The 15,883-nt window shown below is 46.8% G+C and overlaps 1 protein-coding gene across 1 annotated transcript; it reads right to left on the reverse strand.

Moving 5' to 3' along the window:
- Window positions 1-1,413: 1,413 nt before the first annotated feature.
- LOC119179354 (uncharacterized) lies at window positions 1,414-12,926 on the reverse strand. Its single transcript, XM_075868056.1, has 6 exons — window positions 12,898-12,926; window positions 10,301-10,400; window positions 6,927-7,000; window positions 3,550-3,609; window positions 2,625-2,660; window positions 1,414-1,980 (listed from the first exon to the last, which is right to left on the reverse strand). The coding sequence occupies exons 1-6, from the start codon at window positions 12,913-12,915 to the stop codon at window positions 1,876-1,878; spliced, it is 393 nt and encodes a 130-aa protein (XP_075724171.1). The 5' UTR covers window positions 12,916-12,926; the 3' UTR covers window positions 1,414-1,875.
- Between the last annotated feature and the right edge of the window lie 2,957 nt (window positions 12,927-15,883).

The raw sequence follows: 15,883 nt of genomic DNA on the forward strand, positions 1-15,883 counted from the left end.
TTCAAGGCGAGTGCAAACTTTCGCGCAAAGATATAACGAGGAGAGGCTTAAAGGGAAGCGCGAACTTTCAACTGTTGATTCCATAATTACTGCAGCGCAATAAATTTAAAAAGGAATGCCCAGGAAGCTAGGCGCACATCGTACACATAACGCTTAGTGCAAAGGAAAACACAGGTATAGATATGCGTAAAAAGGAAAGGCCCACATTGATCGAATACCATTTTAATCACAACCTACGATCCATAAACGTGCTCTCTGCCTTCGGAGGGAACAATTCAGTGTGAATAATTCAAAATGAACATCGTGTTTTATACACGAAAGCGTTTTACGCTGGAGTAGACCAAGGAACACATTTCCGTCACGGAAGTGACGCCGAAAAATATGAATGATCAGCATACAAATATTTGTGAAATGGACTCGAACCTATGACTTCTGGGTCCGCGACAACAAACACTGGGCACGCTATCCATTGCACCGGGGTCTCTTTTTTTTTCCTTCTTTTTTTATTTCCATTGCGCCTAGGTAACATACTTTGTAAGCTTTAAAAATGTGCCTTTTATATTTACCACTGTCCTCTAACAGCGTTCTTTGTAAAGTGCAGTCATGCATCATGACCGTGGCATCAGCGATTAGTTTCTACAACGCATCGTTTCTACGGCGAGTGTGGAACATTATTTTCTTTTGGCTGTTGGGCGTCACGTTACACGTCATCTATGGCTCTATCGCTGAGCCACCAAAAGCATTATTTCGTGTTCAACCTAGACCATATCAAACGATGGGTATTCCAACGCTTCGGAACAGCATAAGGTGGACAGAACTACCAAACTGTGCCTGTAATACACTCCGAAATTTCTCGGCCACAATTTCAACCCTCGTCTCATTAAATTCGAAGCAATTTTTATACGGCAGCAGATTGCGCATTTTAGCTCACATGTGTACTCATTCCCCGAGATAATAATTAACCACTTTTTTTGTTTGCATGCATTATCGAACCAATTGGATAGCACCTGTTGTTAGTATAGGAAATTTATCGGCAAAGCTCCCCGGCTACATTTGTTCACATCAAGCTTTAAAAAAAACGCTCATAGTCCCGCCGCGGTGGTCTAGTGGCTAAGGTACTCGGATGGTGACCCGCAGGTCGCGGGATCAAATCCCGGCTGCGGCGGCTGCATGTCCGATGGAGGCGGAAATAATGTAGGCCCATTTGCTCAGGTTTGGGTGCACGTTAAAGAACCCAAGGTGGTCAAAATTTCCGGAGCCCTCCTCTACGGCATCTCTCATAATCGTATGGTTGTTTTGGGACGTTAAACCCTCAATATAAGTAATAAAAACCACTCATAAAATGAACAAAGTTGAATGAATTATTAATCAATTTTTCTTTGGCTATTTTATACCAGGGAACGATTCCTTCAAGTCCTTGACTTCCACGCCAAAGCAGTCTTGTGACGTCACTTAAAACTCGCTTTTGTTCGATTTCCCAACAGCTACGCGGTACATGTCACATCAGTACCAGTTCAGTTTCTTGAGTTAAACTTTTGATGTCTCAGAGGTTACAGGAGCAGTGTTCACACACACATAGATGCTGTATCGGCTAAGACGTGGCGAGTCTTCAACACAGTGAAGCCCTGTGGCACGAGATAAGCTGCAGAAGGGTGCGTGGATGATGCCATGAAACAGATAAGACAATGCACAAGCCGGTAATGCGAGATTAGTGCACGAACACACAGTTCCGAGTTTCCAGGGAAGGGATGATCTCCGACAGGGGAGTTGCGGGAAGCATAGAAGATTAGGAGGTCATGGAAAAAAGGACGGAGCAACGGCCGACAAGGATGCAGTAGATAAGCCCGTAGCGTGAGATAGCAGGGTGCCACGTTATCAGAGGAGCGACGTGGCCAGTTCGTGGAGGCGCTCGTAGCTGGGAAGCACGCGGTTTCGAACGGCCATCACCAGGCTCATGCTCACCAGTTCGATCAGCAGCAGCTGTACGGGTGAGGAGGAAATAAAGGGTAGTGAAACTGGCCTGCTGCTTTAAAAACGACGAGCGAAAGCATTTCAAAAAGCACCTAAATCACATCTAGTACAAAGGCGAAAGAGCGGTTTCTTTCTCACCTTGACTGCACTTTCTACAAATGCTAGTTTACCCCCACCATTTTTGTTTTCCCTCGGGAAAGCACGTGAAGTGTCCACTTCGTAACGCGCATCCTCCCCGACTTCTTTTGTCCCGTAAACTGTAGCGCAGTATTTTAATCGTGCAAAGCCAATTAGCCCAATGTCTCGCTGTGCTATCGTTATACAGTCCCTTTATTACACTGAAGAATACAACAAAACACGAGGCAATGCTGCATCTACGTGCTACCTTTGCCTAGTGTCACGTCCACCACGCTAAGGTGCATCACGTTAAGCCAGTGTCCCGGTATGTCAATGATGGAAAAACACTTGTTCATTAAACTATTTCCTACGGTGAGACTCCAGAAGCATTCACGCTGTTTGTATTTTATTTTCATGCGGAGAGGGAAAAACTGCAATATACCGTGCGTCGGGCCACCATTCTATAACTTAGCTTAAGTGCTTTTCGTTAACTCGGGTCACAATCAGAGCAACAAACGAATGTAGATGACGCTTACCACAAGTCTGACCAGAAGAGACTTGAACTCGGGCTCCTGTGAATCAAAGAGAATTGAACAGTATGTACGAATTGCGAAACTTAGGTGTTAACTGCCGTCCCTTGCCGTAAACATGGGTATAAAATATAATAACCAAAATTGCGCTGTCCTTCGTGCGTCTTCCCGAGTCTATAGGAAGGTAAGGGCCACCTTTTTTTTTTTTCTTCGGAGTCCATCCTATTGATTCTCTCTCGCATCCTTTCTCGATCCAACACGTCTTTGAACTGCCTCAAGAATTGGGTGAAGGATGGTGATTTTTTCCCCTTTTCTCAGACGCCATATTAGTTACAACAGACAAAAAATCCAAGCCAACTATAGATAATCTTATAAGTGATCATGCAATGTAAACGTGAAGTAACAAAGGTGGGCGAAAAAAAAAAGCTTGCCGCTGGCGGGGTGAGAACCTGCGACCTTCTATTAACCCGGTCGATGCTCTACCGACTGAGCTACAGCGGCGATCATCCCCTACGCCCACTCCCGTCCACTTTGTGGGGTATATATGTGCATTTAAACATGGGGGTGTTAGCACGCGCAGCTAGTAGCCATAGCGGTGAGTGTCGGCGAAGATTTCACGCGAGTGTTGGTTCCTGTACAAGATAATGCCTAACAAATGAGAGAAGTGACAACATTTTCGACATGATGCGCAAGCGCTAAGAGCACACGTGAATGCCCGCTATCTGTTACGCTCTTTACTCAAAGGTGCATTCACTCTATCGGCCTTGTCTGTGCGATAACGTATTCGGAAAGTCAATGCGACGCTGATCGTAATATCGCCGACCTCGCTGCTTCTCGCAGACACTAGAAACAACCGTATCCCGAGGTCAACAATTGCTCACTATCATTAAAAATTTTGCGGTGGCGTAGAATTGATGCAAGCATCACTCACATTGCCGGACAGGCCATCCTCGAATGCGAGACAGGTGGCGTTCGTCAACTGTGTCGGTGGCTGCGGGGCAAAAAAGGCCGCATATAGACTATCTCCCCTAAGCATGTGTTCGCCACCGTTTCGAGATGTTAAGCTGTTGCTTTATTGTTTTTGTAGATTTCGATGTGCATTAGTAAGGCCATGAGACATCGCGTGCACCAACTCAATCGTTTCCATATGTATGCGTCGACTGTAACACGGTTTGTTTAGCTTTAAAACGTACAGAACACAAAAATTATCAACCCAACATTCAAACCCCTCCGTAAAAGCATACTGTAGTATACTTTTACGGAGAAGTTTGAGTCTATAGATTTTCCCATGTAGACATGTTGGTGTCTCAGCTTTAGGTCGGAAACATTCTGTAAATCTCATTGGGTAATCTGACATTGCTGCTTAGCTATACCCAATGTTTCAGCTAATAACAATGAACCTTTCCTAATGTGTGCGGCCTTTACGTTGGCAGAGAAAGTTCTTGTGGTTACAGCGGGAACCCCCAATCATGGCTGTCGTTCACAGGTGAAGCATCACTGGGAAATTTCAGATGCGGAGCGTTTCTTTCTCGGGCCTATGTACCGCGGCGTCGGCGGTGTCCGCACTCGCACTACGCATGCGCACCTCTCCTCCTTACCTCTCTCGAACAGCTGCGCGTTACTCTCTCCACTTTTCTCCTACCACCTGCTTGCGCTCGCTCCCCTCTTTTACCCTAGGCATCCTTCCCAGTGGCAATAACATCCCCGGTGCGCATATGCACGTCCCCTCTCCTTTCCCATGCCCTCTCTCTCTCGCAACGCTGACGCGGGGAGTGTCTGGAAACCTACGCTCGCTCCCCCCCTCCTCTAGGCACCCATGCCGTCTGCGTCTACACGGCCAATGCGCATGCGGCTCCCCTCCCCCTTTGTCGCCTCGCTAGGCTGACGCACGCAGTGTCGTTTATTGAATTTTTATTGAAAAAAAAAACAGCTGATCGCGATGCACAACAGTTCACTGGCCGCCCCACATCTTGACCTGCAAGGTAGAGCGTGTAGGAGATTTCTCGTGTGCGTCGTTTAACAATAGGAAGTTTTAGAATACTGTTTGCAAGCGCTGCGGGAGTTGCGGGCGCCATATGAGCTTTAGAATAGCGTTTGCCCTGCTGCACCGCAACGCACGATCACAGTGACACCGTAGCCTCGAAACCAGCGTTGCGGGCCACATGTGGGCCGCGATCGCCGCACGCAATTTCAGATTTTCTGCGTGCGGTCCGCGAACGCCGACTCGCGTTACGACGCATGCGCAGTGGCAGCGACCGCACCGCAAGGGCTCGCAGTGCACTATTCTAAAGCTACCTAATAAAAATTCGCAGCGTGCGTGTTAACTAAAAGCGGACTGCGAGTCTCTGTGTCCAATCGGAGTCTTCTGTCTCTCGCTGCCCATTAATAGAAATCGACATGTCCCCGTAGGAAACATCGCTCCATCATTGCGTGCTTTGCGCCTTCCTAGGTTTCTCTCCTGCGAAACGCCGCGATGAGCGTTCTAGCGCGAACGTCGCTGCCAGTGTAAGCATTAGCGCCCGCTGCTTCGCATCTACATCAAACCTCCGTGATCTACAGATGGTTTCCTTGAATTTAGCTTGTATTAGCCCGGCACTTATGAAAAGAAAAGGGGAAAGGCGACAAAGATGTCTATACTCGGCGACAACTTTTCTTTTCACTGAAGGGAAAGCTGAGGGGGCGGAGCTTTTGCAGATGTAGCACTTCGCGAAGTAGTCTGTTTTGGCGCGCATTTCGTAACGCTGTGGAAAGTGACGGGGACGCACCTTAAGCTTTGCATGTACACGGAGAAGCCGCTTAGCGTTTTAGGTGCACGTAAAAAAAGCGGGACTTTCACGCGCGTTAAACACGCGAAGCCACAACGAATTGGTTAAAGTAAGTACGACTATCTTAATGGTGGGAGCTGCGTCCAGTCTCAAATAGCTTCACGTATAAAATAAAAGGGGAACTTTTATTTTTTCACGTGAAATACGGGCGCTGTTGTGGAACTACGTTCTCTAATGGTAGGATGGCCACGATTTGGTTCTGTAGCCTTCGCTCCAGTGCCAAGAAAAGTTGTCGCCGAGTATAGAAAGGCAGGCGCTGAACTTACAACTGTTTATTTCGTGCCCTTCACATCCACCTTATAGATCCAAATCATCTAGCATGTGGTGTCATTCCAAGAAACATCATTTCTTTATCCGTCAGGGCAATTGATGGTGAACTCGCGCCCAAGTTTCCCATTTCTGCTATAGATTCAGCATCTTTAATTGATATGTGGGGTTTAACGTACCAAAACCATCATACGATTATGAGAGACGCCATAGTGGGGGGGGGGGGGGTCAGGAAATTTCGACCACCTGGGTTTCTTTAACGTGCACCCAAATCTGAGCACATGGGCCTACAGCATTTCCACCTCCATCGGAAATGGAGCCGCCACAGCCGGGATTTGATCCCATGACCTGCGGGTCAGCAGCCGAGTATTCTTGAGCACCGTGGCGGGGCAGCTTCAGCTTCTTTAACGATGCAGCTGTACTGATCAGGAGAGCAGCCACAACCTTTGCAGTGCGCTGCTAGGAACCCTCCCGCTGAAAGTTTATTTCTTGCGTTGTAGTCATGTTCACGTAGTCTTTCATTAATACAGCGCTTGTTCTGCTCTATATAGTACTTCCCACATGACAAAAACAACTTGTACACCTGGTGTCTCTTGTTACAGACCAAGCAAATGACATTGTTTGGGCAAGCCAACTTCCTAAGCTTTCTTTTTTTCAGGGGCTAAAACACCACGCGTGTATATATTAGCCCGCTGGGCCAGTTTCTTCATGTCTAAGCGAAATCTCTTGAGGCCCATCTGCTTAGATTTAGGTGTACATTCAAGAACAGCAGGTGGTAGACATTTTTTGGAGCCCTCCACTATGGCCACTACCATAATCATATGGTAGTTTGGGGACGTTAAATCCAAACAATAACTATTATGAATCTTACGCCCTTCTTTGCTCTATCGGTTACACCCACAACACAAATGTAACGTCGCTGAACTCAGGAACGGGGACCACAGAGCTATGCTCTAATATATATGTCACATGTCTTGTAAACATTTCCATCCATACCACACACCCAGCACTTTCTTGTTCTAAACGGCACGCATGCCACGATCGTGGTATAGCATTTGCAACAAGAACGTGGCAAGCGATGACTGAAGCTTCACTCCAGTGTTGTCTGTATTTCTCCACTTGTGTCCATTCCTGCATGCCTCATCTTCTTTTATCCCAAATCCTTACACACAAACTCCACTTTCTGTCGTTCCAATCCTGTAAATCGTAGACTCACCGTGACGATCGACGACTGCGGCGACACCACAGCTTCCAGTTCGCTCCATTCGTCGAAGACGTCTTCGTCCGCTACTGCAAATAAATTGGCCCAGTGTCGTCAACTACACTGTAGGAACCATGCACTCGGTATATATACTGCTCCTTTAAGACGAACGAAAGAACTAACGCTTTTGTTTGGGCCAGTTCGTGCATTGCGTCTTAATGTAGGGCAGTTCGCCTTTATACAGGAAGTTGTCGGGATGCGACGTTACATGATGAGTAGCGCTAGATTTACGGTATATACTACCTTTAAGAAGCAGAGTTGTGCGTCTTTTTTGGAAATGCTGCTAGCCACCATGCACTGCGGAGAAGCTCATGCACAGGCCGCGCCCGGAAAACATGGCCGCACCGCTGATAGCGGTTGCCAACCATCTGTAATCGGTCAAGTGACCGTTGTCTGCTCTGTAGCTCGTTAGCTACTAACTGGTGCTTCTGTTTGCTTTAGTTTCATACACTTCAACAGAAACGTATTTACGGGGACTTGGCACCGTTTTCGAAAAACATACTGAAATAATCAATGCTGTAGGCTTAACTATGCACTCCGGGAATCTCGGAGGACATATCTTTCGTGTACTTGAGTTGTTGCTTATACTCCATAGCTGGCGCCACACAACGTGGCAGCATCGGCGGTGCACGTTATTTGGCACTACGCTACATCTTTGCGCTTTGCGTTAACGGACAGACTGAACAAGTTTATGCACTCCCAAGGCACAGTGCCGACAGCAAGTGTTTCGTCATTTTTCGCCGGTCTTTGACACGCCAGGCACATCGACTGGTGATCGGCGACACGTTTTGTCGATTCAACAAGACACCTGCAAAAAAAAACACAGCTCGGCTTCACCGTGTAACTATGGTTGCTAGCCAGGCAAGATGGCGCAGCTATGCGGAACTCTGCTCCCGGAGGAAGCATAAACAAGAACTCTAGGCAGCACTACTTGCGTCTCACGTGCGTTCGAGTGATTTTCCCCGGAGATGTGGCGGACGTGTTACCCACTCCATAGCATACGCCTGTCAGATTTGTTCCTTCATGCTCCCTCTTTGTGGGTTCAAGCAATGTCCCCGCCTCGGCACTGAGAATCGAATGCATAAGCGTTGCAGTGACGCTTCCCCATTGGTTGTCTGCGTAGCGCCACGAACGGCGATACGCTATTTCAAAACACCATACTTTTTGCACAGCCAGCGTGACTGCCAACATAATAAACATGAGAAACGCAAGACGCCGTCGCAGGGATATGTACCCAACTGAACAAAAAATTACTTCATGTGATACCCATCATGAGATGTTGCATCATAAGTTCTCTTCCCCATAACCACAAAGCACACACGAATGCAAGGCAATGGGCGAGAGTGGGAAAGAACTAGAGAGGGTGGTGAATGATTAGATCGTACGCATTTGGGTGGCATTGGTAAAATAGAGGAGACGCTCCATGGCCTGCAAGAAGCCTTTAGGCAATCAAGATTTTGTGCTTTTCCACTACACACTGCGGGATGTCGTCATGAGACACGCTCTCAAAACACACGCAGGTAACGCAGACGCAGTCGAAACAAACCAAAATATCGTGTACATTCATTCAGTTTATTTTTACACTAACGATATATTCAACCGAATCAAGATGCATCACTAGTAACACGCTAAATATTTCAATACAGTCAATCTACACAACAAAAAGAAGGTAACACGAAGGCGGCGGGGTCACCGTTGTCCGACTCACCGCTAGGGACACAAGACCCGCAATTGCCGCATGCCGCGGAGCTCTGTCATGAGATGACTACCACGCCAGCCGCCACTCGCGAGGGAGAGCCGCTCATGTCTCATGTGCGGTCACCCAGCCTCGCCGCCAGGCGTCACTGCTGGCGCTTCCGCGCTAGCCCTAATGACGATGCTCATAGTGGTAAACGCGCGTGAGAACGACGCCATCTGCCGCTCCAGGGTTGTCAAACCGAAACGTGGCCTATCCGCGACGCACGTGTGCGCCACCAGGCGCAAACGACTTCACAGAGGGTGATATCACCCCCCACAACGATTCTATCTCCGCTCGCGCAATCGCAATTAAATGTCGAAAACGAAGTGAAATCAGTTTATCGCGCACGTTGATTATGCGAGACAAGGAAGAACTGGCATTTGACTGCGTGACAAAGCAGCGTGAGTGACAATTCACCACAAATATATCTCATATATCGACCAGTCGCGAGTTTATGGCATCCTGACGTCACGTGAGTCATTTCCTGACGTCACGAATTGTGCCACAAAGACGGGACACGCAATGCCGACTAAATTTCAAGGCCGAAAGGCTGCCGCAGTGACGTCAGAGGTTGGGGGGCCCAGTTGCCCAACTGAGCACGCTCAGTAAGACTTTTTTTTTTCCACATCTTTTATTCGGCCCAATCTAGCCGCAGCAGCTGCGAGAGCGGGAGCGTTGGTTCTCCTAAAACGTGAACGAAACACAGGCTTTCCGCCGCGTTCGCGGCGTAACTGGGCCCCCACCCTCTGACGTCACTGCGGCAGCCTTTCGGCCTTGAAATCTAGCCGGCGTTGGGACACGCCAGGAGAGTATGACACGCTTGTTTTTCGGTTGATCATAAAACGCCAAAGTTGACCGCCGCCTGGCACGATGCCGTGCCAGTATGGCATCATGACGCTGTCGCACATCGCCAGAATTTTTTGACGTCGTACGACAACGTCATGGCATGGCATAATCACTCAGTCAAAGTGGGCCGATGAGGGATACAGTGTGAAACTAGGTAAGGTATACAGTGTCCTTTATTATGAAAGAGAACACGCGAACGCGTGGCCTGCTCTCTGATGCGGATGCCTGCAGCCCCATCAGCCAATAGATTAAAAAAAAAAGCACGTCCACTATCGGAGACATCGTCCCTTGCGAAACCGTAGTGGGATCATTCTACCAGCGCATTTACAACGACCATGAACATTTGCTGTCAGAAGCGGACAAGCTTTCTTGATCTGTAGGCTGATGGAGCTAAGGCAGCCGCGGCATAAGGTTCCAAGAACTTGTTTCATCTAGGGACCTTACCGCGGCAGAGCGCAGGCCACACGGTCACGTGTTACCTTTCACAAAAAAGGGACCGTGTACAAATCGCTCGCAACGCCTCTGATCCTGGAGGCAGTGCTAAACAACATTAGGTACAGACGGCTTACGACCGGAAGCGTAGGTCATTGCATGCGACTGAAAAGAGAAAGATGAGAAAGAGGAAGACGACTTGATGGCTTCCGCTTTCAAGCTGTCTTACTTGACTGCGCTTTTTTTTTATCGTACGGCCTCCACTACTATTAAAACCACACGTTCAACCGCGGAAAGAGCTCTATGCACTCACTGTCAGGCAGCGCCAACGTGACCAAGCTCGACACGCCATAGTTCATGAAGTTGATCGCCTGATTCATGACCGTGGTTGTCAGCAACATCACCAGGGCGCACTGCGATCGGCAAGAGCAGAACGGATGTCGTTAGAGTGCGTCTGTTTCCATCGCAACAGCTCAGGGCCACGTGACCCTAGTTGAAACGTCACGTGTGACCTCACGCCACCTACGTACAATCAATGAAAGTGACAAGTTCTCCTTGGAGTAGCATCAGAATGGCTATTTCGCCACTGATCAGTCGTCGGGTCGTGTCATGTCAGGGCAGTCTCCTACACGTTACAGACAGTAATTAACAGATTACAAGTACTTCCTTTAAAATGCAAATGATAGCAGCGCTCAATTACAGCCTCAGCTATGTAACTTAATGATTGCGGGATTATAATTGAATACTTTTACATTTTTTCCTTGAAAATTGCCACAACACAATAACGCCAAGTGTACTTAAACTACAACAAACTACTGCGGCTTCCGTTGTGGAGTGTTATATACAGGTTTTTAACTTTCAACATGTTCTTTCTTTTCCAATGTCGGCGTGAATTTTTTCAGGTTTCTCGGTTAAAAAGACAGCTGCCGTACTGGACATTCTCTCAATGCATGAGCTGTAGGGAAGGGCGGTATTTCAATATAGGAACACACTTCCAGCTCGTCGTTTCGCAGTGCTTCAAGGCTATAAAGCTTACGTTCACTACGACACGCCGCGCTTCGCCGTTGCAGGCCCTCGGGTAAAGCGTTGCAGGTAAGGCCAAGAAAATAGCAAATAGATAGGCTCTCTATACCTGCACGCTGCTGTTTCAGTCCCTGCCACCGACAAGTTATCCTTTTGTGTACTTTAATTTATTCCCATTAGCACAACAATTACTGCTAGACACATCACCAATGTTTTCCTTAGCTTCATTGTCCGTTAGTCCTCGTGAATGTTGTGTAAAACTAATAAAAACGAGCCCTGAAGTTCTCCTTCATTCATTCTGCCGATGACGTTGAAATAGTGCTCTTTACTTTCTAACACTGCCTCTTTTATTATTTAACCCCGACACTCTGACCACAAGAAGAAAAAACCAGCTATTACCGTAGATCATCGTAAACTGGTGTGCGCAAATAAAGACGGCGACAAAGAAAAGATAAAACCCGGACAATAGCAGTATGTTCTTTAATAAGCACGTGGTCTTACCTTTTTCTGTAGCGTATGTATGTATGTATGTATGTGTGCGTGTATGTATGTATGTATGTATATATGTGTGCGTGTATGTATGTATGTATGTATGTATGTATGTATGTATGTATGTATGTATGTATGTATGTATGTATGTATGTATGTATGTATGCGTGTATGTATGTATGTATGTATGTATGTATGTATGTATGTATGTATGTATGTGTGCGTGTATGTATGTATGTATGTATGTATGTATGTATGTATGTATGTATGTATGTATGTATGTATATATGTGTGCGTGTATGTGTGCGTGTATGTATATATGTGTGCGTGTATGTGTGCGTGTATGTATATATGTGTGCGTGTATGTGTGCGTGTATGTATATATGTGTGCGTGTATGTGTGCGTGTATGTATATATGTGTGCGTGTATGTATATATGTGTGCGTGTATGTATATATGTGTGCGTGTATGTATATATGTGCGCGCGTGCGCGCGTGCGCGCGTGCGCGTGCGCGTGTGTGCGTGTGCGTGTGCGTGTGCGTGTGCGTGTGTGTGTGTGTGTGTGTGTGTGTGTGTGTGTGTGTGTGTGTGTGTGTGCACGTTTTAGTCATAATAAAACAGTCGAAAGTCTGCGCTGGCCCTCCTCCTTTCAGAGTGGTTGTCTAAAATTTTTGAGCTGATCGGTTTACTAAGGCAAAACGAACTAACCCGATCGCACACATTACTTCACTCAACATTATGTTTTTTCGCATGGACTCTCTTGAACTCAGTCTAACCAAAACACCATATTTTCTCTATGGCAACGCGACCTCAAATAACGCGAGGGTTGGCTTTACATCACCTCCAGAAAGAAAAAAACAGCATTTTGGTATTCGGTTCTGACGCGAAAGTCGACTTTAGATACAAAAAAAAATTTGAAAAAAGCACTGCTTTTAAATTTGAGTAAATACGGTATTACTAACTCGGACTCGCTCAGACTGAGTCTGAAAGAGTCCGATTGTGTCGACTCATAAGTGATCTTGCAGACCTGTGGCTGTCGCCCACAGGCACCACGTGCAGTACAGCAAAAGTTAAGGTAGTTGATGCAATCAACTAGCTCGGCACTTACAAGAACAGAATAAGTCCCAATGCTTCCGAAGCAAGATCGCGAGTAGGGCAAGCTGGCGGTTGTTCATCGTAGAATAATTCACAGCGCAACGGGTTAGAGACGGACAGAGAAGGGACGCAGCGCTGAACTCACAACTGAAATTTATTTGCCCGTCTCTAACCCATTGCTCTGTAAAATATTCTATGACCCGATTACTTCTGCCAGGGTGTACAGAGACACTGCAGCTGCAAGGCTGGCGCGATCACTTCTACTTGTGTTACAGATTTAGATGTCCCGAAAGGTGATACTTACGGCTATTACTCTCTTCATCAAGGGCTTGACTGGCTATTGATTGGGCACCGTGACACCAAAAAAAAGAAAGATTAGTGCAATGAAGGACATACGCATTTTCACTCCATTATACAATAGTATAGAGCAGGTAAAAATATAATAGTGCGCTCCCATACTCGAGGATAAGGTGTTAGAAGGTCCAGCCTCGAATAAGAGCTTACACATGCTTATTCGCCTGTTTTATCAAAATGCTAACAAGTTATAGAACAAGAAATCTTCATTACAATCGAGTCAAATGTCATACCATTAAATTCTGAAATTTGTCAATGACCTGAATTTGCGTCACTGCAAATGGCAACGCTATATTTCTTTTCATTCGTTATAACCAAAATTTATCTTCTTACGGTTATATCGAGGTTTGACTACCACGAATACTGCTGTACGAGATCTGTATGTAGTTGTGCTAAGAGCTTAAATGGGTTTTGCCCACGTCATGCGGTAAGAAACCTCTACAGTATCGTTCAGAAAATATTCCGGTTGCGACCCTAATCCCCCAGTGAGATGTTTGGTAATGGCGCTCGCATGTCGGTGTTCATGTGCCCTGCATAGTATACTCCTTGGTTTAACTTCATGTTTCTTCACATTACCGAAGCGGATCTCGGAGGCCGAGTACAAATAAGCGCGTGGTTGAGCTCTGCTCCACCAGGTGCCTCAACAATCACAACTGCCCACATGAAAGCTGTCCGCCCTTTCGGTAAACTATTTCAGTTATTTTTATTATTTATTCTGTTGGTCAAGTAGCCTCAATCTTACTTTCAACTTTCTCCGATGTAATGTCTGTCTAAAGAAACTTTGAATTTAAACTAGAACAATTGGCTTTGTACCGGTATTATTTTGAAAGACTTCTGAAATTTTGGAAAGACAGAAGTGCTTGAACTGAAGTGCTCGAGAAAAAAAAAACGGAGCGTCATCTGCTGCTCGCGACAATACAAATATTAGACGACTGACGTGACGGTCCAAGCACGAGCTCCTTTGCTTTCTTTTTTTACGTTATTTCGTTGTTAAATGTACTCCCTCTTCAGACGTCCAGAGGAAGTAGGACTCACTCGTACTCACTCACACTCCCTGATTTACTCACGCACTCACTAACTCAGGTCTACTCGCTCACTCACTGCTATGCACTCACACATTCTCACTCACTGACTCACTCTCTTCCTCATTCCCTTTCGCACTCACCAATCCTCACTCACACACCCTTTCTCTCATTCACTCAATCGTTCACCCTCGCTCTTCATTCACTTACTTTTGCTCACTCACTCTCTCCCTCGTCCACTCACACACTCACTCACTTGTATTCACTCTCTCTAACATTCATTTATGCACTCGCTCACTCACTTTTACTCTTTCACTCTATTACTTACATACTTGAAACCTTCTCTCTCCCTCATTCACTCACTCACTCACACCCTCTTATTCGCTCATTCATCCACACACTGACTCACGGTCTCATGCACTCACGCAATCACTCATTTCGACGCACTCTCTCTCTTTGCCTCACACACTTCAGCTTACTCACTCATTCACTTTGACTCACTCTCTGCCTCATTTTCTCACTCCCTTCTTCAGTCATTCACTCAATCGCTCACTCACTCACACTCTCCTAGTCACTCACCTACACACCCACTAACTCACCTTGCCACAAGTGCAGATGCCCTTATCGGCGCACTGAAAACGAGAAAGCGCAACATGTGATAAGGTGGTTGCGATTCCTCAATCGCTCAATCAATTATTTCTAACACCTCTTGCGATAACAAACGTACAAGTCAGCGGAGGAGGAGAACAGGTATGCGAAGAGAATACGAGAAGCCCAACGCCATGCGGCCTGTTCGCGTAATGTGAAAACTGTGAGCTGTAACCCACCCTTAGTTAAACGACTAATCGATTATTATTATTATTATTATTATTATTATTATTATTATTATTATTATTATTATTTTAATTATTATTGGGAACCATAAGTACCATGAAAAGCAGCGCATGGGTCGCTTTAAGATTCCGTTCATCACGGACACCTTGCCCGATGTTCACGCGTCCTTGCAAGTGAAGGACACCACGAATTCACTGTAGTTTATGTTGCTGTTACTCGTCCCGAACTCTCGTCGGAGCACGCGACGCGGGAGCACGTGTGTCCATCGCACGTCTCCAGAATCTCGTTCCCGACGCCATCACGTGATTTTTGAGAGAGGGTGAGGGGGAGAGGCCACAGCGTCTTACCCAGCCCCTCACCTAGGCCGGAACACGCTAGCGCGTGAGCGCATTCTCGCAATACTCGGGCCAGCAGTTGCGCATGCGTGGTAAAGGGGTTGACACAGCACACTGGGCTAGACTCCACCATACGCTGCTCCGCATCTAAAACGCCAACAGCAACGTAAGTATTAGACACCACTATAGGTAAGCTATACCTATCACTTGTGCTCGCGAGGATAGCAGCCCCCTGGAAACTCCTACATAAATCAAATGCAGATAATGACTAGAAACTTCAATTGACCTCAACCCGACGTGACGGTTGTATCAAAGGAGTAGAAGTGTAATGTTTATAAAATTAGATAGCCAGCACTGCATCAACAATTGATATTCCACGAACATTAGGGTTCCTTCGAAAAGCAGTTCCGAGACCTGGCGTAACTATGTGGCAGAATACGTGAATGCCACGCAGAATGCTGGGGTTCGATTCCGACTGAGATACTGACATTTATTATTTGCATTCATCGGGTCAATACTGTCGATGTGAGCTTTTAGATGCGAAGCAGCTCTTTGACTAGCCTGCGTAACGCTGTCCATCCGTGTCTCCGTGCCAACACGCCGCACCACGCTTCCCTCGCCGCAGGTGTTGGGTAAATGCCACGTAGGTAACGCCTTCCCTCGCAGTGCGCGGCAACGTCACTCTCTCCCTCGCCTTCAGCGCGCCATGTGGTGTCACCTCACTCGCTTCACTCTCTTCATCGAT

Source organism: Rhipicephalus microplus, chromosome 7, assembly GCF_043290135.1.
Source record: "Rhipicephalus microplus isolate Deutch F79 chromosome 7, USDA_Rmic, whole genome shotgun sequence".
Lineage (NCBI taxonomy): Eukaryota > Metazoa > Arthropoda > Arachnida > Ixodida > Ixodidae > Rhipicephalus > Rhipicephalus microplus.